The following is a 22,511-nucleotide window of genomic DNA, read 5'->3' on the forward strand; positions in this document are numbered from 1 at the left end:
ATTGGGTTCGGAGTATCGGCTCAACTTGAGGGGCATGGACATGAGCTGTGACGAACCATCATAAACATGTTCAAGGGTCATCGTGAGTCGTATCTCGATAACCCTCGGGTTCATAGATGGGCTCGGCGCTATGGATTAGGGCGGGAGCTACTCAACCGTTCAGACTACCGTAGATGTCGAGGAGCTGTTCGAAGACATAACCTGGTAATTTGATACCGTTCTCAGTGATGAGTTTAGAGATGTAATCGGGGGGCTGTGATTGGTTAGCAAGTTTGTTACAGCAAGTAGGGCTAGGGTGCCATACAGTAAAGTCAACGGCGTCGAGAGGCTGCTTGCTCTTGGAATCAACGGAGAAGTCGAGAATGTCTTGCTTGAAACCAATATCTCGCTGGTCCATGACGAACTTGCGGGCAAACTTGTGGGTTTCGACAGCAACGTAGAATGGCACGTGGGCCTCGGAGGCCAGCTTTGCGATCTGCAGGGTGCCCATGCGGGAGATGATGCCGCCGTTGGAGGTGACGGCCTCGGCACCAACGATGACCATGTTGACCTGGCGCAAGAGCCCCATGACGTAGGCAACGGAGGCCTCGGCGACCTCAGCGACGGGAATACCCTTGTCGCGGAGCTCACGGACAACGCGGTCGCTCTCCTCGACACGGGTCTCCTCGCGGACGTAGATAACCTTGAACTTTGCAGCGCCAATGTTCTGCACGGCGCGCTCGAGGATGCCGATGACGGAGCGGGAGGCGCCATGGGTCAGGATGCACTGGCCCTCCTGGATGAAGCGCCAGCCAGCATCTGCGATGCCATGGCGGGCGGCGTTGGCGCGGGCGGCAAACAGGCGGCCGTTGGCAAGGAGGTGCTGGCGGACGGCGTCGAAGCTGCCGTCCTGCTGGCGGAGCGAGGAGACGAGGTACTGGAGGAATAGGTCGGTGCCGGCGGAGAGGGGCACGGGGTTCGCGACGGAGGCCTTGAGGCGGTCAGACTGCGCCTTGACGGTGTCGAGGGTCTCGAAGACAGTGGTGGAGGGCGTAGAGCCGAGAAGGGCGATGAGGGACTCGATGGCAGCGACAGGCTTTGTGAGGTGGGGGTCGTCGGCGAGGAGGTTACGGTATGTGGTGACGATGCTGGGACAGGTGTTAGACAAAGCCGGAGGTATGGCCGCAGGTAGGAGAGAACGGACTCAAAGTCGGAGGTGGTGGGCTGAGAAGACGAGGGCGGTTGCTGCTCAGCCGCAGGAGCAGGAGCAACAGCAGCTACAAGAAGCCATGTCAGTTGGTTGCTGCGATGAATTGAGGAGGGGAGCTAACGCGTTGGGGAGACGGTGGCCATGGCTGGTCGCGGAGAGGGGTGTAGATCCCGAACAAGGGCGGTTCTCAGGAAGAATGAGTGAGCTGTTGCGTGGTGATGATATTCCCAGGTTCAGTTTTGGTGGAGGGCAATTTTTTGAGGTTGGTGAGTCAGTACCTCGTCGACTGCACCTCTTTGGCGGGGTCACGCCGTGTCGGCGGTCGGCGGCCGGCTGCAAGCGGGCCGAAACAGAAAAGGGCGGGGAAGCTTCTTCACTAACGTTCCAGGCGAGTTAGCGCTAGAGTGAAGCACAAGCTTCTCTATTCGGTTTACACCGAGCACCAGAAGAGACAGTAGCTGAACAATGAGGTTGTTGCACACTAGTCTTTGCCTCAAGCTTCAATTCAACCCTTCTGACTTCAACGATCTTGCTGTCTGCAGTCAACGACCGTGCTTTCTGTACGTAAAAACCTTGAGACAGAAACCGTGTTCCGAGCAACAAGATATAAGAGAGACTGACGTCTCCCGTCTCCAAGAGACAAACTTCCATTATGACCACAATTATCCGCAAAGCTGTTCACAAGAACAGCCCTGTATATCAGGAATATAAAACCGCCTACTAATACAATATCAGATATCTGTATAACCTAAAAGATAGCAAAGAAAAGTCAACGAACTCTATCGCTATTATCTAGAAATCTATTGTTGGTGTTTTTTTTTTTTTTTTACTGTTGAGCTTCTAGTCCCCCCTCTAAGTATGTGTGTACTAGGGCACCCTAACCTCTTGATTATCTAGAAACAAGCCGCATCTAAAAACAGCTAACGGAATCCGTTGGCTTGTATCCAGTTGTTTTGTGTCGTAAAACAAGTGGCTTCAAAGCCTGTCTGTATTTATCTCCTTCCGTGTTGTCTTTTGGGTCATATAGATATCCGATGTCATGTTAGTAAGCGGTTTTATATCCCTGATATGCAGCTATTCTTGTCAAGAGCTTTACAGATAATTGGGCATTATCTCTATAAGGAGAAGCATTGGCTCTGAAGTCTTCTGATCCCATCCAATAGTAAGCCGGTAGATGTAACACCATAGGTACTACTCATGCACTGCGCTGTGACTGCCTAGTCTAGTCCAGTTGAATTGCATCATGTCGAATCGTGGGGACTTCGTTTGCTTAGGTAGGTAGCCTCGAGTCAAGCCACCCTTCGATGCAGCCTACCCTGGAGCTGGACCCCTGCCTGCCCCGCCTTCCACCTGTCCCTTCTGCCTGCCCCTCTACCGTCTACCATGAGCCAGCCACGCCGGCGAATGCCCCGCCGCTCGACATTCCATCCAAGATACCTTCATCAACATCACCAGCGCTGTTACCGTACACCTACATCTTCTCCCTTCAAAACTCCCATTCGCCTGGCATTTCCTCTCCCCAAACCTCACCAGGTCTACCCTCTCCTCCCAATTCCAATCCACCCTCCCAATGGAGCTCCTCGACCCCGCCACCGGCAACGCCCTCCCCAACGACGCCATCCAGCGCATCCTCTTCGTCGCCAACGCCGTCCACGTCTACAACATCCCGCCGCTGACCTCTACCAAGGGCCACAACGCCGCCGGCTGGACCGCAGACCCAAAGCGCCACATCTTCACCGCCCGCCTGCGCATCGTCGAGACCGCCTACGAGTCCCCCGACGCCGCCAGCAAGCTCAAGGTCGACGCCATCCTCGAGGACTCCTCCACCGGTCAGCTGTTCGCCGCTGCGCCCTATACCGCCCCCGCCGTCGTCGAGCCGGTTCTGGACAGCAGCCGCTTCTTCGCCCTGACGGTGCGGGATCCCCAGGGCCGTCGTGCCATCCTGGGAATCGGCTTCGAGGAGCGCAGCGAGGCCTTTGACCTGTCCATTGCCCTGCAGGAAGCCCGCAAGGCCCTCGGCTGGGAGGGCGAGCAGAGCAAGCCGGCCGCGGCCAAGGAGCAGGAAGAGAAGCGCGACTACAGCCTCAAGGAGGGCGAGACCATCACCGTCAGCTTCGGCGGCTCCAAGTTCGGCCGGCGCAAGGCCCAGGCCGGGTCGTCAAGCTCCGGCTCTGGCTCCGGCGCCGCCAGCCTTCAGTCCTTTGCGCTGCCTCCACCTCCCCCGGGACCCTCCGGCGGCGGCTTCTCGTTGCCGCCCCCGCCGAGCGCCCAGAGTGTCAAGAAGCAGCAGCAGTCGGCCAAGGATCTCGGCTTCGACGATGGTCAGTTTGGAGAGTTTGCGTAGAATGAGCAATTATCACGTCCATGAAAGACGGACGCAGCGTACATATTCAAAAGATACCGGATGCCCCAATGACCGGATTCGGGGGTTGGCACGTTCATAATGCGATATTGATGTAATGATTTGATTTCTCCTGTTTTGATTCGGATTCTCGCCTTACTCATACAGCTACGACAATCATGATAATTCTGATAAACGCCAATACCTCCCATATGCCAGCATTTGCCCCTATTCATGTCTCCGGCCACGCAGTCTGGATGTACGGAAGACTGAGCCGCCTGGACCGGGTAGCTTTGAAGCAGTCATCAAGCCACGCCGATTCGGAATCTGCGTCGTTCATTTCCACATCCACCTCGCCATCGCCACACTCGTAGCTGATATCGCTCAACTCGGGGTTGGGCAGCAATTCATCGCTCTCTTCTACCACCGTATCCAACGACCTGCCAGCAGCCTTGGGCTCCTTCTGGCACGGTGGAGGGTCTAATGGATGCATAACATCATCGCCAAAGTAGCCTTGTGGAACAAAGGCTGGTGATGTAGCATCCAGTGGCGTTGTGGGCGTAGACAAGTCGTAAGACGACATTGTACTGTACACTGAAGGCGACTCTGGTATCGTTATGTCCATGAAGCTTGATCCCTGGTAACCAGACAAGATCCAAGCTTCACGGCTCTGGATCTCCACGTGCAGCTCACCAAGTCGGCTATAGACGGTCTTTTGTTGTTCGGCAGCTTCGATCATCTTTGACCGTAAGAAGCGGAGGTGCTTTCGCAACCTGCGTCGCTCTTTGCCCGCCTCAAGATGCTGATGCCGAGCCTCCGCCAGGGAGTATTTTCTAATGAGGTCTGCTGACCTGGATGTCTGTAATTGAAGAGAGCTGGTGAGGTACGCCCGTTCCGCGTACATGGTCTCATCAGGACGGGGGGAGAAGACAAGACTGGCACTGGAAGAATGATGCTGCGTCGTATCGGCTTGTCGGCCGCGGGCAGGACCTGATGAGCGCCGTTCATTCCGGCCCTTCCCCGAGGGGCCGGATGGGGTTGAGCCATCCGACGATTGTGTAGCTTCGGACATAGCTTCAGATGACTCGGAGGGAGGAGCACCGAATATCGTGGAATATACGACATTCTTTTGATCCGGGGGTGGCGTAATCCTTGGGTCCATAGGGAGGAGCTGGACGGCGTGCTGGACTGTTGGTAAGATGTATTCCATATTGGTCTGTAAAGTCTTGTGTCTTTGACTTGAGGGTGGTCTGGTAGATGAAATGATTCCGTCTTCCATAGATATCCCTGGACGCGGGCACCCTGTTTCACGACTGATAAGGACCATCGCAGCAATTCCTATACTGCGACTGCGGCCAAGAGCTTTGTTCTCTAAACGAACCCCCACAAAGGCCATCACCGACTTCCGACGGGGGGCCTGACCATTTGCCACCCGCTCCGTGCCAGGGCACCACCAACAGGTTGTTCCTGACGCAGGATGTGATCCGTGCTTGGTTGCCACAGGCAGGTTTGAATAGGGGACGTGTAGCACTTTGTATTGTTCAGTTGCGCGCCCAGCATGCAGAGAAATGGTCCAGAGCCCATAACACCGTGGTCACCGGGGTGCTTCGAAGTGACTGAATGAAGTGTGGCACCGGTGGCGTTGGAAAGCGCCAACACCGGTCAAGGCTTTCATGGTAAGGCTTTCATGGCAAGGTTTAACTCGGATGCTCAAAGACAGATGGTAACCGGTTCCTCAGATGGCAAACCCATCGTGTTTGGGTGGGTCGTTGAACCGCCAGAGCCCAGCATCGGTGGCAGCTTTTCGGATCGACGAGACCTCGTTGTCGGTGACGGGGCGGTTGAGATCAGCATACCGTACTTCGTCTCTCTCGCCGCCTTTGGCCTTGCCTCGCTTCGTCTTGCCGACATGAGCGTCAGGGTGGTACTGCTCCATGATGTTGACAAAACAGTCGGTTGAGACTTCGTTGGCCAGGAACTTCATTATCTCGGCTCCTTCTGCTTCCCTGCCAGGCATCACCAGGTGTCTCACCAACAGCCCTTTCTTAGCGATGCCATCGCCCGTAAAGCACAGGTCGCCCACTTGCGCGTGCATGGCTTTGATACTCTCCCTGGCAGTAGTAGCGTAGTCGTCGGCTTTGAGGAGCCTCTTGGACGTGCTAGTCTCCCACACCTTGAAATCAGCCAGGTAAATGTCCACCAACCCATCCATTAGCTGCAGCGATGCGGGGGAGTCAAAGCTGGACGTATTGTAGATGATGGGCACCTTTAGTCCGTTATCCCTAGCATGCAGGATGCTCAAAGCCACCTGCGGGACCACATGCTCTGGAGTGACAATGTTGATGTTGTGGACGCCGCCTACGTCCTGCAACTTGACGTACCAATCACCCAGCTCGTCCGGAGCCAAATCCATGCCGTTGCGTTGGTGAGAAATGTCAAAGTTCTGGCAAAAGACACACCGCAAGTTACACCCACTCATGAATACAGCGCCACTGCCGTTATGTCCCTGGATGCAAGGCTCTGGTAGCCCGAGTCAGCCAATGCTCTACCTCGGTCAATACTCCCTCGCAAAGGGACAAAGAGCAGCGGACGGACCTTCGCCAAAGTGGGGAGCGATTACATTGACTTTGGCCTTCTCTCCAATGAGGCACATGCCGGTGGTCTCGTAACGGTTGACACCGCATTCTCGCGGGCACAGATTGCAGTTGCGCAGGTGCGAGTAGGCTAATGAGCGCTTCTTGGCGGCATCGCGGGAACTCAGCGTCATGTACCGAGGGAGATAATCATCGAGGAGAAAGGGAGGTGCCAGATGCAAGGATCGACGAAATCCAAGGCGAAATCCAAGGGCAAACCCCAGCATGGGCAGTTTGCCGCCTAGATTGCATCGCTTCGAGAGCAACATGGTCCTGGCCCAAGGTCGTGACAATTGCAGTCGCTGTGATTGGTGTTGAGTCAAAGCCGACGAGTCGTTGCATTATGACGGCATATCTATACAGTACCTTTACCGGCCCCACACAGTACAATATGGTACTAATCAACTGCCTAACCTAAGGTAAGCAAAAGCAGCAGGACTTCAACTAAAATTTATTTAATATTATATACTAAAGTATATATAAGACTAATAGCAAACCCTCACTTTTAAAAGTCAGACCTCGGCTTTAGTTATTAGCTAAGTACTAGATGATGAAGGTCTAAGGGGTTTATCAGGTACTGAAAGACACTGCCCATGTACTGTATTACACTTACACTGGACGTACAGCCTGCGGAAGCCTTCATATGCATATCAATTTTCCACAAGCAAAGACGAAATTCATTGAATCTACCAAAGAAAATCATAGAGACCGAAGCTAACGTTGACTCAAATACCGCATGGTTTACAAAGATAGACGTGGCCATTGTGTCATCACACTCCCATCTCCCATCACAGCCAACCCCCTATCGCCAGTTAGTCGAGGCTCAACACCGAGCAACTTCACCAGCAATGACGGTCTACCTTTCCTTGGGGTACCAATGGAAACACCAATCCAAGCCTCAACAATCTCATTCCTGATCCTCCTCCTCCACTGCCAACGCCAACTGTGAGTGATACTTGCTTGGGAGCGTTTTCTTAAGCGCGTCCATCTTGGCCTCGTACGCCGCAATGCGCCTCAACAAAGCCTGTTGCCCCTTTTCATCTCCCTTGGACCAAGTTGCTTCTTGAGAGTCCTCTTCGCCTGTTGTACCGCGGCGGTCTTCATTGTGGAAGGCCACGGTAGCCTGCAGCTTCATATTCTCTCTCACTAGCCTCTGATTCTCCAGTTCCAACTCCTTCGCACGTTCGAGCCGCTCCTTGAACTTGCGCTCCCAATCAGACACCCGCTTTGGCCAAGTTGGCGTCGCGATGGACACGACAGTTGGATGCTGCTCTATGTGTCGCGTGGCTGCGACGCCGGGATGCTGCTCGATGGCCGGCATCACGAAAATGGGCGACGCATGGCCTTTGCCCGCAACGCGATAGAAGCGCGTGAGTAAGTCGACGGGGATAATTCCACGAGCATACCATTTCCCTCCCCGTTTCTCGTGCCACATGCGCTCACCACTCACACCGGAAACCTTCCAGAACTGCTCCTTTTGGTCGACTTGCGCTTCAGTCCGGTCGAGCTGGCGGTGCAGAAAGGACGTGACGTCGTCTCCGGCGTTGACAAGGACATAGCGATCTTGGGGGTAGGCAATCTGTCGGCCTTGGGAGACGCCGTCTGTTCCGGCGCGGCGGATGGCCTGCAGGGGCACCATGGCCTCGCCTTCGATGACATCGAGGGCGTTGGCGTAGTTGATCTCGAGCTCGTGCATGCGGCCGACGAGGTGTTGGGAGTGCAGTAGCCACTGGCCCAGGAGTGAGTTGCGGGCGCTGGTGAGCTCGACAGTATCATGCTCCATGTTCGTGGGGAGAATGGAAATGAGGCCGCCAGTGGAGCTGTACTCGTGATCGAGAATCTCGAGGCACTCATTGGCATGCATTACCAAGTTGTGATGCGTGTAGTATGGTCGCTGGGTGCCGCCTTTCTGAGACCCAGGGTCGGAATCTTGCACTTCAGTTAGAGGACAGTGGTGCTGTGGTCCTTTATCCTCTGAATCCTTTTCGATACAATTGGAAATGGAGGGAATTGGTCTATGATGCGACTCGTCCTTATTATCGTAGGGTATTTGAAGATTATCAAGCCAATCGAACGCGCTGTGCTCACCAAAGCCCCAACCGTCGCGTCCAGCGCAGCCAAGCTTTGTTACGGCCGCAGAGGTCGTCGCAATCGAGAGCCTTAGGATGAGGTTTGTAAGAGATTGGGCGTGCTGCTTCAGGGCGAGGAGAGTAGGTGGTCGCCCAGAGGAGAGGTACGAGCAGTTCATGTGCTGCATAACGTTGAGTTCGGCGGGACTCCAAGATTCATGGGTCCCACGGGAGGTGTAGGCGGTTGCATAGTGGTTTCCGCTGATGTTGATTCTCTTGGGATCTTCTTGAGGCTGCTCCATGGTAGCAGATGTCTTGGCGTTGCTACGCTTGGTTGTGGAGGACGTGTATATCTCAGCGCTGAGCTGCGGTATGTAGAGAGGGCGGAGAGAGCAAGACGAGTAGGGGGGCAGGGGAGAACAAGGAATGATTAAATCAACATGTCTGGGGAGAAGTTCGTCCAGATCATGGATGGATCGCACCACATGACCCTTCCAATGACGAGTTATTGTTGGCATCGGCGAGGCAAGCTAGGCGGCGTTTGCCTATTCGGAGAACAAAGAAAGCCGCCTTTGTTGACGGCGAAGTATCCCTTCAGGGTGAGCATGGACGCAAATATTTGCTCCGCATTGTCAAACTTTGAGAATATGGTCTGGGCTTTATTTGAGCTAGACTTCAGGGAGTATTCCTTTGTTGTCCCAGTTGTGCGTCAACTGTCGTGATGTAGATGCATCTGTGCTTGAATGCGGGTGTCTACGTATGTTTGTTGATCCTTCAAACATCAGTGACAGTTGATTTCAGTCTCCTGAGAATACGGTGGAATAAAATACCACTTGATGGGCACCAAACATTATTGGTATTCTGTATTCCCTTAGGAAAACCACACTTTGCCCTTGCCCTAGTGATTTCAAACTGCTTCAAGTCCCGTACCTTTATCGGACGATGCTCCCACTTTATAATCAAGTCACCTCTCACTTCTGACTGACTTATAAATATCATGGCTATCTTACCCGGCTTGAATTTGCCCCAATTAATACTTTCTGTAGATGCCCTTGCAATTATTTAGAGTAGTCTAGGGTAGCCGTATTGCGAGTCCAACATGTATACAAACCCCGACCTGGGAGCTGTGTCGATACTGAAATTTGCCGGTAAGGCGTGCAATGTTTACCCCAGTTTAGTATATCGTCATGTATCTAGTACCGTACTACCACCTTACTTCGATCCCTCATTGACTTGCCCAGGCATACTTAGCGCGACCTGTTAGTGACCAAACTGCTCAACGAAATGGACATCGGAAGGCAAGATAGTGTGACAGTGCAGGCCTTGGAGTTATGAGCTCATATACCTAAGCAAATGCTATTTGCTAACTCTCTTTGAGATGAGTATGAGTTAGTTCTACTAGGGATATCAATGTTGCCTGCATGACGAGACGACTTCGCTATGATAGTGGATGCCTGGTGACTTTCTCATCAGAATGTAAGACATTCCAATTTCGTTTCATGCAGATCCCTTTGCTTTCAGGGTGAAGATGCACACGGGTCGGTTTGTTGTACCACTGTACTTGTTGCACATGCGCAAAGGCTAGCGATGCGCGCATCACCTTAAGTTGTGTGACACTGAGTTGTCACAAGACATGACAACGGCGCAGTCCTGGCTACCTATCAACTGGCTTTGAGACGGAGATCTTGGACGTATCGTAATTGCATGGGCGGCCTCAGCGAGATTCCGTTGAGATTGAGATGGAATTTGCCGTGTAAAGATGCGGTGTATGACAGTTCACGTCTTGGTAGGTCGCACGCGAACAGATCTCAGGCGAAGGAGTGTGGCGGGTACGCCTCTCGTGATTTGTTTGTTAATTTTTACTATGTAGTGAGACTAGGAGGCCTCGTTTGTGCCTGGATTACTCCGCACAGAGATCTGAATTAGGCGTTCACAGGTGTGGCATTGTGGCAGTGTCGCAAGATGGTAACGTCGTAGTGCGTGGCATGGATAATGGCAGGGTGAGGCACGTTTCGGCCGAGGGTCTCGACCGGGCAGGGAAAGGCAGATGGAGGACGGGTGGTTTGTGTGGGTATTGGATAGTGAGGGATGAATAGAGTGGTGGATAGCGGGAGGGTGGATGGTTTCGGGTGTTTTGGGCTGTTTTGGGAGAGAACCCGTGGCTGGGGTCAGTCGAAGCCGCCACGATCTCAGTTACTGGGTACGATGGGATGGATCGAGGCGTCGGCCGTGACCGTGGCCCTGTGGCGGTCACAGGTGGCAAGGGTCAAGCAGAATCAATTGCATTTGAATGGATGGGGGAATGGCTCAGCAGGGGTTGGGACTGGTCGACTCGGGAGGTGGGTGGAGGCGGACTGCGCATCTCAGCTGAACCAGCATCTCGTTAGCGCTGTGAGAGATTGGCGCGTGCGTTTTCCCATGAGCTGTGGACTTTTGATGTTCCAAGCTGCTGGAATGGGATAGACGCACGAAGCAAGCAAGGGAGTGGAGGGTGTCGGGACCAGTTGTCGATCTGGAGTCTGGAGTTGGGCAGAGACGAGACACGGTAAGGCGAGGGCTGGCTCTGGAGTCTGGGCCGCTGGGTTAGGTGCGGCCATGAATCAATATTCAACATGTTGACGTTGACGACTCTCACTAGACCAGCACTAGACATGGCTAGAGCTTCACCACAGCTTCGACGTGGTCGGAAATTGCCTGAGCCGGAGATTGAGCGTCTTGCGGTTCACATATTCAGCAACTAGCAGTGACCGCCAAGGGCTAGCGTCCCAAACACATCGACCATCCGAGACCCGATCGACAATGTGCTTCTGTCATTGAGAGGCTACCACTGCCCTACGAGCAATAGCCCGAGCGAATGGGTAATAGTCAGAGACTCATCAGAGTCAGAGGCGCCGGGAAGGGCACCAGGCGCCAAAGTTTGAGGCACGCTGTTTCTACTAATGAGGTAGGGATGGTCTCAACGCCCACCGCCGCAAGTCCACCTACGTAAAGTGCACCCGCACTAACACTAACACTGGACTTCGGTCCATCGCCCCGGGTGCGCGGTGCTCCGATGGAGAGAGACAAACGGACAAGCTTAGCCCAGCTTGGCAGAAGACGCGAACAGAAGGATAGCTGCATTCCGAGAGAGGATGATCCTCATCGCGGGGTCGACTCTGCGGTGTTTTGCGGTTGAACCAAAGTCTGGATGCGGACGTAGTAAACCCCGTGACATCACCACTATCCCTGCTCAGCTGTGGCGTCAGTTCGTGAGAAGCTTCGACGGCAGGCCAAGGAGGCAGTGCAGCGGTCTCAATAGTGACAGCGGCAGCACGAGAACAACCACCCAAGCTGAAGCGCATGTATGCGGTATGCGGATTCATGCGAAAATTCAATATGCTAGCCTAGTCGTGCATCTTGCTGCCCGTTTGGCGTCTTGCAGGCCTGGGCCTCGATGGACCTCCCAATCTGTGACGGCTACACTCCATCTTCCCCTATGCCATCTTTTTTCCCCTGCCCCTTGTGGTTCTCCTGGTGGTTGACGCGTCGCCTCCCCCACTGCCACCGGCCACTATGAGGCGGCCAGCCACGGCGCCAGCGATGGGCTCAAATAGCCCGAATCCAATATTATTGGGGTGGGGAGAGCCTCTAACGTAGGCCCTAGGGGCGTCCTCGCAGCCACTGTGCTTCAGCGGGGTGCTCCACTGTAGCACGGCGGACAGGAAGCTCCCACCGCGCTAGCGAGCAACACGGTCCAGTAGCCAAGCGTGCAACAGCCGAGATGAGCAGCTCGCTGGAGCGACACGGGGTGCCACAGGGGGAACATGTGCCGGGAAACAGTTTTTAACGTCCAGATACAGGGTTACATGGTGTGATTGTGAGGATGGAGTTGGACGAGCGCCCAGGGGGATGAAATCCGACCATACTCTAACCCATTCACTCTCTTTGCTTCTGGGATTTTCGCGAATTTTCGCACTCGTCGGTTTATTGATTAGTTTCAAGGCATGCGGAGGGTAATCATCCCCTTGGGGAGGAGTGCAGGATGGGGGATGCAAGTCGCAGTCACGAGCTGGTGGGTTCGGTAGCGGGTGATGGGATGCATTGGATTCCCTCTGCAGAGACGATGCATTGGCTGGCGGTACTTGGCGCACACCTCCAGCAAAATGTTTCCAGCGCAAGGACGGTGATCAAGGTTCTCGATGCCAGACGCAAGCATGGCATGTATGACGATGCATTTGTAATTGACAGATGGTTTCAAGGCATTCTACATAGTACGTCGCAACCAACAATGAACTTGCAATACATACCTTACTTGTCGGAGGTACTCCGTACATCCATGGTAGCGGCCCGGGACCCACACCCACCCTCCCGGCCGGCGCATGGTGTGGTGGGTTTTTGGCGGTCCAGCCCATGCCATGGTTCGGCGAGGTGCGAAGAAGCGCTGAAGGAGAAAGGCGGCGCATGTGCGTGTGCGTGTCGATCCAGCCCGGCCAGGATGTTTCCAGGTTTGGGTTTCAGGGACTCGGCGCTGCACGTCGGCTTGGGCGCGACGCTGTGACGTATCCAGTGCGACTCTGCGTCCAGACGGCGTCGCATCTCGACATGGCGACCAGGCGAGGGCGAAGGGGCAGCGTCGCTGTGCGTCCGTCCCGGCATCAAGGGGCCCAGACCAGGCCAGTCCAGCTCGGAGCGAAAGAAGCCATCGCCAGCGTCATTGTGCTGCAGCACGCACTGCAGAACCACACCACCACCACCGCCAACCACCGGCGCGCCAACCGCTGCCACTATCATGGCCAACTTCCCCCAGCTTGCCAAGGCCCCCCCCCCCCCCCCCCCCCCCCGCCCTGGCACGCACGACACAGCCCGCCGAAAAGAAGTTTCTTCCACGCCGTGTTCTGTTCTGCGTGAACCTGCTTTTTTTTTTTGGCCTTTGCTGGGGGGGCGTGCCCTTTACAGACCGCTCCAGAATCGGCTCCTTTACGGCACTGACCTCAGACATTATTAGGAGGCTGCGATCCCGCCTCGATCCCCTTTTCCGTCGCTCGCCTTGCATCAAGTGTCTTTCTTCAGAGCCTGGAGCCCTCCGATATTGAAACTCTTCTCCTCCACCTCCACCTCCACCTCTACCTCCATTACTCTTAATTAATTGCTTTTCTTGGTTATTCTGAACGATACAGCCGTCCCTATTCTGGGATTGCACCTGTTTGACCTAATTTACCTGGCACCTGCCTCCTCCTCCCCCCCGCCAGCCCAACGCACGCACACGCCCACTCGAAACATCCACACACGCCCCCCGGCAATCTCCAGCTCCAGCTGGCCCAGGTCTAACTTGCGCGACCTGAGTCTAGCTCTGGCCATCCCTTCGCAAATCTCCACCACCCGTCCAACCGCCAACGCACGCCCAAGCCATAATTAAGCTCCCGATATCCTCCTCCAATTTCTTGGCTCGTCCCTCTTCTTCTCCTCCATCGATCGCCGAACCACTCCGTCTCTCACTCTCGCCAGGGAGGGATTCGGATAGAGAGCAGCACCAGTAGCAGCACCAACACCAACCATCACCAACAGCAAGAGCTACACCAACTGCGCATTGCGAGAGAGTCTTGGACCGTCGCCGTCATGGGTGCCTTCATCAGTTGGCTGAAGACCAACCTTCCCTCCGACCCGGCCAGTGGCGAGGCCCAGAAGGGAAACACCCCCCAGTCACTATCTGGTTTGTTCTCATCTTCAATCTTCAATTGCATACAACGACGTGATCTAACTCGGAATCACTTAGGCATGATCTCGACCTTGGTCCCGATCCTTATCGTCAGTAGCGTGTACATCGTCATTTTCCTACTCATTCGGCGTTCCCAATCGCGGTTCTATGCGCCGAGGACCTACCTGGGGTCCATCAGAGAAAGGTATATACTTGTCAATCGAAACACCAACCAGCCAATTTTTTGCTAACGCGACCAATAGTGAACGGAGCCCGGAGCTCTCTGGCGGTCTCTTCAGCTGGTTCGGCACCTTCTGGAAGATCCCCGACGCCTACGCCCTCCAACACCAGAGTCTCGATGCCTACCTTTTCCTTCGCTACCTGCGCATCTTGTGCACCGTCTGCTTCGTGAGCATGTGCATTACCTGGCCCATTCTCTTTCCCATCAACATCACTGGTGGCGGCGGCCAGAAGCAGCTCGAGATCCTCTCGTACAGCAACATCGACATTGGGACACAGAAGAACCGTCTTTACGCCCATGCCCTCGTCGCCTGGCTCGTCTACGGATTCCTCATGTACACCATCCTCCGGGAGTGCATCTTCTACATCAACGTTCGACAGGCTTACCTGCTGTCCCCCAACTACTCGAAGCGCCTCTCGTCGCGCACCGTCCTCTTCACCTCCGTTCCCGACGACTATAACAACGAAGAGCGTATCCGTACCCTCTTCAGCGGCAAGGCCAAGAATGTCTGGCTCGTCAACGACACTACCGATCTTGAGAAGCTGGTCGAAGAGCGTGATGAGGCCGCTATGAAGCTCGAGAAGGGCGAGGTGAAGCTGTTGAAGCTCGTCAACAAGGAGCGTGCCAAGGCTATCAAGAAGGGCGGCCAGGACGAAAAGGCTCCTACCAGCGCCGACCAAGAGACTGGAAGCATCGCCGCCCGCTGGATCCCTGACAAGAAGCGCCCCTCGCACCGCCTCGGCTTTCTGGGCCTTGTTGGCAAGAAGGTCGATACCATCGAATGGGGCCGCGAGGAGCTGAACAAGCTCATCCCCAAGGTTGAGGCCGCCCAGGCTGAAGTTCTCTCTGGTAGCTCCAAGAAGGCCCCTGCCGTCTTCGTCGAGTTCCACACCCAGTCCGATGCACAGGATGCCTACCAGACCATTGCCCACCACCAGGCTCTTCGCATGTCCCCCAGGTACATTGGCGTCCAGCCCAACGAGATTGTCTGGTCGAGCCTTTTCATTCCCTGGTGGCAGCTGTTCCTGCGCCGCTATGTTGTCTACGCGTTCATTGCTGCCATGATTATCTTCTGGGCCATCCCCGTTGGTATTGTCGGTATCATTGCCCAGGTTGCCACACTTCAGAAGATTCCTGGCCTGACTTGGATTGCCGATATTCCTACCGTAAGTAGCTCCATTGTTTTCCCAACTGACCCAGCGCTCACATTCTCCTGCAGGTTATCCTTGGTCTCATCTCTGGTCTCTTGCCCTCGGTTGCCCTGGCTATCCTCATGTCTCTGGTTCCCGTCATCATGCGTTTGTGTGCCAAGAAGGCGGGTGCCGTCTCCCTGTCGCAGGCCGAGCTCTTCACCCAGAACGCCTACTTCGTCTTCCAGGTCGTCCAGGTCTTCTTGATCCGAACCATCACCGATACCGCCTCCAGCTCCATTACTGGTATCATCCAGGACCCCGGCAGTGTCTTTGACATCCTTTCGACGAAGCTCCCCACCTCCTCTAACTTTTACATCTCCTATTTCATCGTTCAGGGTCTTACCATGGCCACAAGCGTGCTTACTCAAGTCGTGGGCTGCGTCATCTTCCGCATTCTGTACAAGTTCCTGGCCGGCACCCCCCGAGCCATGTACACCAAGTGGACTACCCTCAGCAGTCTGTCGTGGGGAAGTCTGTTGCCCGTCTACACCAACATTGCCGTCATCAGTACGTCCATCCTTCGCTCGTGAGTGCTAAATTATGGCAGCTAACCGCCATTAACAGGTGTCACCTACTCCGTCATTGCCCCCCTGATGCTCTTCTGGTCCACTCTTGGAATGGCTCTGTTCTACCTCGCTTTCCGATACAACATCCTGTTCGTTACGGATACCGTCATTGACACCCGCGGCCTTATCTACCCCCGTGCTCTTAAGCAGCTCTTTGTCGGCATCTACCTGGCTGAGATCTGCATGGTTGGGCTGTTCATTGTGTCCAAGGCTGGTGGACCTGCTGCGCTGATGGTTGTGTTCCTTATTTTTACCGTCCTGTTCCAGATTACCATCTCCTCGGCTTTGGACCCTCTGCTGTACAGCCTGCCCCGATCTCTGGAGGTCGAGGAGGAGGCTATTCAGCGGGGCGAGCAGGCTGCGAACGGCCAGGCTCCAGGCGAGGGCGTCCAAAAGAAGGGCAACTTTGTGATGAAGTACCTCAAGCCCTGGATGTACGCCGACTACCAGACCCTCCGCAACCTTGTGCCACAGGACGAGTCCGCCGACCTTGCCCGCCAGTACACGGACGAAGTTGTGGCCAACGCTTACCTGCACCCAGCTATTTCTAGCCCGGTCCCTGTGCTCTGGATTCCTGAGGATCCCGCTGGTGTATCTAAGCAGGAAGTTGGCATTACCAGTAAGGTGATCCCCATCACTGATGAGGGCTGCACTCTAGATGAGAAGAACAACATTGAGTGGGATACGGTTGGAGCTCGACCTCCTATCTGGAGCGAGAAGATTTACTACTAGAGAGAAGGATTTTACGTGTGATACCCAATTTGTCTCGCAGTTGTTAGGCTGTGCAGGCTAATGTTTTGTTAATGGGATGGGTGATCGAAAGGAATGGAAGATAATTATGGAAGAAGCATGTAGTTAGTTTGGAGATGGATTAGGGTCACGGTCTAGGTAGAGTTCTTGCGGAGAACAGTGTATGTTAATTTCTGTGTCGACGCAAGATGGGGATTGAGTTGCGGCTGATTGAGATTGTAATGCATGCACGATTCAATGAACGAAGTATTGCTACCCACTGATATGCACTGTCGGGACTACTGCAAGTAGAGTGCACACAGCTGCCCAATAGAGCAGCATCGCATCCGAATGACGAGTCCATTTGTATGCTCTGGACCCTCTTAAGTAACCTTGGGATGGATGGTTGGTTGGGCAACTGAGTACGTATAAGTTGCACAAGGTTCCCGTGGCTCGGCGCGCGAAGGTTATGTCTCCCGCGGAGGCCGCGTGCGGCGAAGGTGGTCCGAGAAGAGAAAAAAAAAAGATAGGCTGATTTCCACAAGTGCGATTGCTAGAAGGTTTGTGGTGCTGTTTCTGGTGGTTGATGGGGTGAATCACGGAGAGTCAACAGGGGAGAGAGAGTGAGTTGACGGAGAGCACGGAGAGCACGGTGAGAGCGAGCGTCCACTTGCCGAGCCGCCGTTTTCGTTGGTGGTGGGACATTGATACACGGCTGTGATTCGCAGTCAACACCGAAAGAGAGATGAGAATGGTCAAAGAGCAGTGTCAGGAGACTGCGTAACTGATACAAATGTGAATATGATGACCCAGTTGGGCTGCGCCTTTTTTGCTGGTGGCGCGCCAGTTGATGCCACTCAGCAGTAATAGCACGAAACAGCGTCTGGCGACGATAGTGTTTGCTTTCCCCCACCACAGAGCCGGACGCCCACTGCATCGTCGCCCCAGCAACGCGGCCTCCACAACAACCACAACAAAGCCATATTTCCTCTCTCAGCGAACCACGCCTCCACCATTGACTCTTCGCGGACGGGACAGGCTCGCCCCATTGGCTGCTCGCCGCTCTCTATCGGACCATGCCAAGCGGGCCTCCCTCTCCGACCAGGGACCCGGCGCTGCGCTACACCCAAGGTCAACTCTGTTTCGCTGACCCCTCCAGTGTCAACGACTGATCCTGGACGACGCCTCACCCACTACGTCCCGGGCCACGACGCATCCCTGCTCCGCCTGGCGTCTGCCCCTCGACATCACGTCCGCAAGAGGAAAAGCGAACGGAAGGGAAGGGAAAGCAGAGGCCAAACGCCTCTCAAGGGTCTGGGGTCCAGCTGGCACGGACTCTTTCTTGTTGCTTCCCGCGTGCTCGCCCTCATCTCTCACCTTGCTTCTCCTGCTTCGCACCGGCTTACTCCTTGCTCTTATTCTCCCGGGGCGGCCAGATAATCAGACCCACGAAACGATCAGCGACAGTCGAACGCACGCCGAGCCTGCTACTCGAAAGGTGGCATACCGGATTTCTTCCAACTTCTCTCGGCTAGCAGGGCTCATCGATCACGGGTGGGAACTGGACACTGACGCAAGACCCTGACAAGACATATTCCCTACTGCACATCTATTGACGAAACGAGCCGAATAACGGGGCAGCCTCGCAGCACCGGCACTAGGAGAATAACCACCACGCTGGCGATGGTGATCTGAGGGCATCGTCGCCGAACGGGCTGCTCGCCGAATACCACGACGACACTTTCAAGCAATACGACACCACTAGCACGGACACCACTACGACCGCCAACCACTACAACCCTCCCAATCACCACAATCACCACAATGGCTTCAACTTCAAGAGCTAGCACCAGTGGTGGCCGCCGCGGCCATACCCGGCGATCATCGTCAACCGCAGCCATCAGCGCCGCCGTCCTGCTGTTCGCAACAACACCCCTCGCCTCGGCGCACTCCTTCCCCTACGTCTCCACCCAGGTTCTCCTCAACGGCCCTGCATGTGTCGACTCTATGACACCATGTGAAGGCAACGACGTCGCCTATATCTTCCGCCAGACCGACGACGGCGGGGTCGAGTTTCGCTCGACCAACTTTTCCTCCTCCCTCGGCAATAACCTCAACCTCGTGTCTCCAACAGGCAACAACCTTCCTTTCCTCGATGGGAAATCCAATACCACGGCGTTTAGCGCCGCGAGGACGCCCAATGGCACCCTGCTTGTATATGCGGGAGACTGCGAAACTGGGACCGGCAATGTTTGGAGCTACGAAGCCCAAGACACCGAATGGGTCAAGAGAGGCCTCGGCGACGATGGCCATGGCACTAGAGGTCCCTACTTTCTGGGCGCAACTGTGGCCTTCTCTTCGACGCTCTCACCCGAGATGGACCAGCCGACAATCTATACATACGGCGGCATGTGCAGTAGCCCCACGGATAACACAACAGAGTGGCAAGGTGACGCCAATTACACCAAGTCGATGCTGAGCCTCTCACCAAAGAAGGACGAGGTCAACACGGCTTATACACTCAGCCTCGCTTCAAGCGACGGCCCGAGTACGCCCATCGCCGGCTTCACCCTGACTGGCTTGACCCCGTCCATGACCAATAAGTCCGGGATTGTGACGCAGCAAGCCAGCTGGGTGTTGCTGGGCGGACATTCGGATACCGCCTTTATCAACATGAGCACCGCCGCGGTGTGGAATCTGCCCGCCGAATCGTGGACTTATGTGTCCATTCAGGCACCAGACGACACACTGCGCAGTACGGACCTTGCCATCAAGGACGAGAGTAGTAACAGCAATTCTGCTCGTCGTCGAGCTACGGTCATAGATGATGTTTACAGCCGATCCGGCCACACGGCGACCTTGAGCGAGGATGGCATGTCCATTGTCGTGCTCGGCGGATGGGTTGGGGATGTCGGGACACCTGCGGAGCCGCAGCTGGCCATCCTCGAGATGAGCGAGGCCTATAGTGGGTGGCAATGGAGTATCCCATCAAAGCAGCCCGACGTCGATCTCTACGGCCACGGAGCAGCCGTGCTCCCTGGAAACGTCATGATGGTGTATGGCGGATGGGAGATTGGCTCTTCGTCCAACAAGAAGAGCAAGCGCCAGTCGTCGACAACTACGCGTTTTTTCAACCTCACGTCGCAGGCTTGGGTGTCGTCTTATAAGAACCCCGACGCTGGCCGTGAGGCTTCTGATGACGGCAGCGCCCCCAAGGAAGGCGGTCAACTCAATGCGAAGCGCCTGGGCTTGGGACTCGGTCTAGGCTTTGGTCTCGCTGCCATCCTCGGCGCGGGCGTGATTGGTTTCTGTTGGTATAGGAGAAGGAAGCGCCAACGCGAATCTCGAGACCAGGCCGTCCGCGCACTGTCCCAAGATGCGAGCCACTTCCTCCCTGACCACCACGACGAGATGATTGAGCGCAACGATGACCCCTGGGGGGCGGACGGATGGTATGGCACCGGACAGGACCCTTATCAAGCCGGCGAGCGATCCTTGGGTTACGAGTCTCTCAGGGGTAACCGGGGAGGTGCCTTTACTGGTCCGCTGCCGGGACTACATATCCCAAGGAAGCCTGTGTCGAGACAGTTGCGCGGCGGTTATGTGCAGACGGCAACACACCCAGCCAATTTCGTGTCCTCGCCAGGACATATTCACCCCATTTACGAGGATGACGAAGAAGAGTCGTTCCACCACGTTCCCAAGGAAGAGCCCTACACACCCACTTCGGAAGCTCCCTCGGACCCCTTCCAGACGCCCACTCACAATAACAACGTACCTCCGCCTCTATTCGCATCCGGTGGTCTAGGCTCAGCTACGCCGAGCCCGGAGGGACCGCGACACGATCCCGAGGTGCAGGACTGGGTATCAGATGTGGATGCCGCAGATGCCATGTTGGCGAGGATGAACAGCCGAGGTCACCAAGGCCGTGTGTCGCCTACGCGTCCCGGCTCTTACCGCGCGGTTGCGCTTCGTGATGATGAGTCCCGAAGCGGATCTAATCTGTCTGAATCTGCGCGCAGTACGGCAGATAGCTTGAAGCAGACCTCGGGAGGACGGCGCCTTAGCACACTGGCTCCATTGATGTTGGGAGGTGGTGCTGAGCATCCCAAGCCTGGCAGCTCGTCGTCTAGCAGCTACAACACGGCCCGATCATCGTTCGGAGCACTGCAGGCTGAAGGTCCCTCACTGCTAATGGGCCGCGCTTATGACGAGGATGAGCCCCCTCAGCCTCCGTCGCCATCTAAGTCGAAACCTCGCCGAGGTTGGCTTGGTTCCCTGCGCCGCGTCTTCTCCAACTCGAGCACACCAACGTCGTCTCGTGAAGACATGTCTCAAGTGCGTCGGTCATTCGATCAGGAGCCTGTAGGCGGCGATTACGAGCCCGGCCTGGTAGGCATGCACGGTGAGCTTCTTAGGCGGAAGCAAGGCCGGCAAGGCTGGGAAGAGGGCGGTGAAGGAGCCTTGGGGACCAAGACCGTTGCAACGGGTGCAGAGCGTTCGCCGGAGACGGACTGGGACATTGAGCGGGCCGTTGAACAGCGACTTGTACAAGTCATGTTCACGGTGCCGCGGGAACGTCTGCGTGTTGTCAACGGAGACGCGGACGGCTCCGGGGACGATGAGATCCCCGTGCAGCCGCAGAGCGCGGTGCTGGTGGACCCGGAGAAGGAGAACCGGCGGTCGATGGATGCAGTGAGCAGCATCCATGAGAAGTTGCTTGAGCGTGATGAAGAACTGCGGGTGAAAGATGATGAGAAGATGGATGAGAAACCTGATTTGCTGGACGAGAAGATGGAGGAGGAGACTAAACAACCGCTCCTCCGTGACGATGAGAAGGACCATCTTCGCCATGAAGAGCGACGACAAGAACAAGAACAAGAACAACCACGGCAACCACAACCTATTCACCTTCAACCAATCCGCCCTCTCTTCACTCATCAACCTCCCTCACCCTCGCCATCACCACCTCTTTTGACCAACACGGCCTCCCGCCACGCCCGCAATCTTTCTGCCGACACTGCCAACACGGTTCCTTACACGCAACACCTCGACCTCGCCCCCCTCGAGACCCGCTTCACTCATGACACGGACGAATCTACCGGCCGCCGGCACTCGGGCGTTGTCCTCGAGGCCCAAGCCGTGCCCTTGATGCGCGAGAGGGCCCGCACGACGCGGGTGTTGCAGATGGTCGATAGCTTTGAATCACTAAGCCGGGAGGGGAGTCCGACGCACGACAAGAATTAAAGAGCTGCAAGCCACAACTTGGAGCACGAGATGTGAAGGCTGGTGGAGAGGACTGAACGGACGAGGCGAACTATTAAAGGGAGATACCACTTGGGGCTGGCGTATGCTTCTTCATTCCGTCTGAGCTAGGAGCAACCAGGAGTTCTTTGGGACTTTGCTTTGCTACACGGGCTTGGGACGGGGTTATGGAACGAGGATCATTATATATGCCTTGACGGACGGAGACATCGGATTGTATGTATTGTATGTTATTTGGAATGTATGTATGTACGCACGAGGAAGATATTCACATAGTGTGCGGGAGGATAGGAACCCCGAAGCGAAAGCAGGAACGGGGAGGATTTCGGGCTTTTGTTTTATCCCGGAATTTCTGGGTTGGTTGATCTTGGGAGTTGGAGCACAAGGATAGCGGATCAGAACTGATCAAAGGACACATTTGCATTTAATTCACTCGTCATTTAAGGCACTTTCTCATCCTTGTTTCATACTCTAGTGTCTGGGGGCCTTCTATTACTCTGTGGCATGGAATCTCGATCCGGGTACAATATAGAGGCGTCATCACCGCCTTCTACTCTTTCGTCTACAGAGCTCCGCAACTCCCGACTGGTGGCTCAACGAATGCGATGCAA

General features: G+C 55.3%; 7 protein-coding genes across 7 annotated transcripts; 3 read left to right on the forward strand and 4 right to left on the reverse strand.

Moving 5' to 3' along the window:
• Positions 1-151: 151 nt before the first annotated feature.
• Positions 152-1,332, reverse strand: BGZ61DRAFT_479187 (uncharacterized protein; the record flags this gene model as incomplete). The annotated part of the gene is made up of 4 exons (XM_046249084.1): positions 152-253; positions 305-1,127; positions 1,184-1,256; positions 1,311-1,332. The coding sequence occupies 4 exons, from the start codon at positions 1,330-1,332 to the stop codon at positions 152-154; spliced, it is 1,020 nt and encodes a 339-aa protein (XP_046103347.1).
• A 1,254-nt stretch (positions 1,333-2,586) lies between these two features.
• On the forward strand, positions 2,587-3,647 carry BGZ61DRAFT_454008 (uncharacterized protein). Its single transcript, XM_046246145.1, has one exon. The coding sequence runs from the start codon at positions 2,760-2,762 to the stop codon at positions 3,531-3,533; it is 774 nt and encodes a 257-aa protein (XP_046103348.1). The 5' UTR covers positions 2,587-2,759; the 3' UTR covers positions 3,534-3,647.
• A 115-nt stretch (positions 3,648-3,762) lies between these two features.
• Positions 3,763-4,740, reverse strand: BGZ61DRAFT_533635 (uncharacterized protein; the record flags this gene model as incomplete). Its single annotated transcript, XM_046254037.1, has 1 exon — positions 3,763-4,740. The coding sequence occupies one exon, from the start codon at positions 4,738-4,740 to the stop codon at positions 3,763-3,765; it is 978 nt and encodes a 325-aa protein (XP_046103349.1).
• Positions 4,741-5,265: 525 nt separating this feature from the next.
• On the reverse strand, positions 5,266-6,390 carry BGZ61DRAFT_354290 (uncharacterized protein; the record flags this gene model as incomplete). Its single annotated transcript, XM_046240598.1, has 2 exons — positions 5,266-6,050; positions 6,126-6,390. 2 exons carry the CDS (start codon positions 6,388-6,390, stop codon positions 5,266-5,268), a joined length of 1,050 nt encoding a protein of 349 aa, XP_046103350.1.
• A 680-nt stretch (positions 6,391-7,070) lies between these two features.
• On the reverse strand, positions 7,071-8,420 carry BGZ61DRAFT_506957 (uncharacterized protein; the record flags this gene model as incomplete). Its single annotated transcript, XM_046251886.1, has 1 exon — positions 7,071-8,420. One exon carries the CDS (start codon positions 8,418-8,420, stop codon positions 7,071-7,073), a length of 1,350 nt encoding a protein of 449 aa, XP_046103351.1.
• A 5,407-nt stretch (positions 8,421-13,827) lies between these two features.
• BGZ61DRAFT_533638 (uncharacterized protein) lies at positions 13,828-16,638 on the forward strand (the record flags this gene model as incomplete). Its single annotated transcript, XM_046254038.1, has 5 exons — positions 13,828-13,921; positions 13,985-14,111; positions 14,170-15,313; positions 15,367-15,847; positions 15,905-16,638. The coding sequence occupies 5 exons, from the start codon at positions 13,828-13,830 to the stop codon at positions 16,636-16,638; spliced, it is 2,580 nt and encodes an 859-aa protein (XP_046103352.1).
• Positions 16,639-18,459: 1,821 nt separating this feature from the next.
• BGZ61DRAFT_354101 (uncharacterized protein) lies at positions 18,460-21,882 on the forward strand (the record flags this gene model as incomplete). Its single annotated transcript, XM_046240583.1, has 1 exon — positions 18,460-21,882. The coding sequence occupies one exon, from the start codon at positions 18,460-18,462 to the stop codon at positions 21,880-21,882; it is 3,423 nt and encodes a 1,140-aa protein (XP_046103353.1).
• Positions 21,883-22,511: the final 629 nt, after the last annotated feature.

Source organism: Ilyonectria robusta (genome assembly GCF_021365365.1).
Source record: "Ilyonectria robusta strain PMI_751 chromosome Unknown BGZ61scaffold_12, whole genome shotgun sequence".
Lineage (NCBI taxonomy): Eukaryota > Fungi > Ascomycota > Sordariomycetes > Hypocreales > Nectriaceae > Ilyonectria > Ilyonectria robusta.

Coding starts and splice junctions, on each gene's coding strand:
- BGZ61DRAFT_454008 (XM_046246145.1), top strand. CDS start 2,760: ATGGAGCTCCTCGACCCCGCCACCGGCAACGCCCTCCCCAACGACGCC.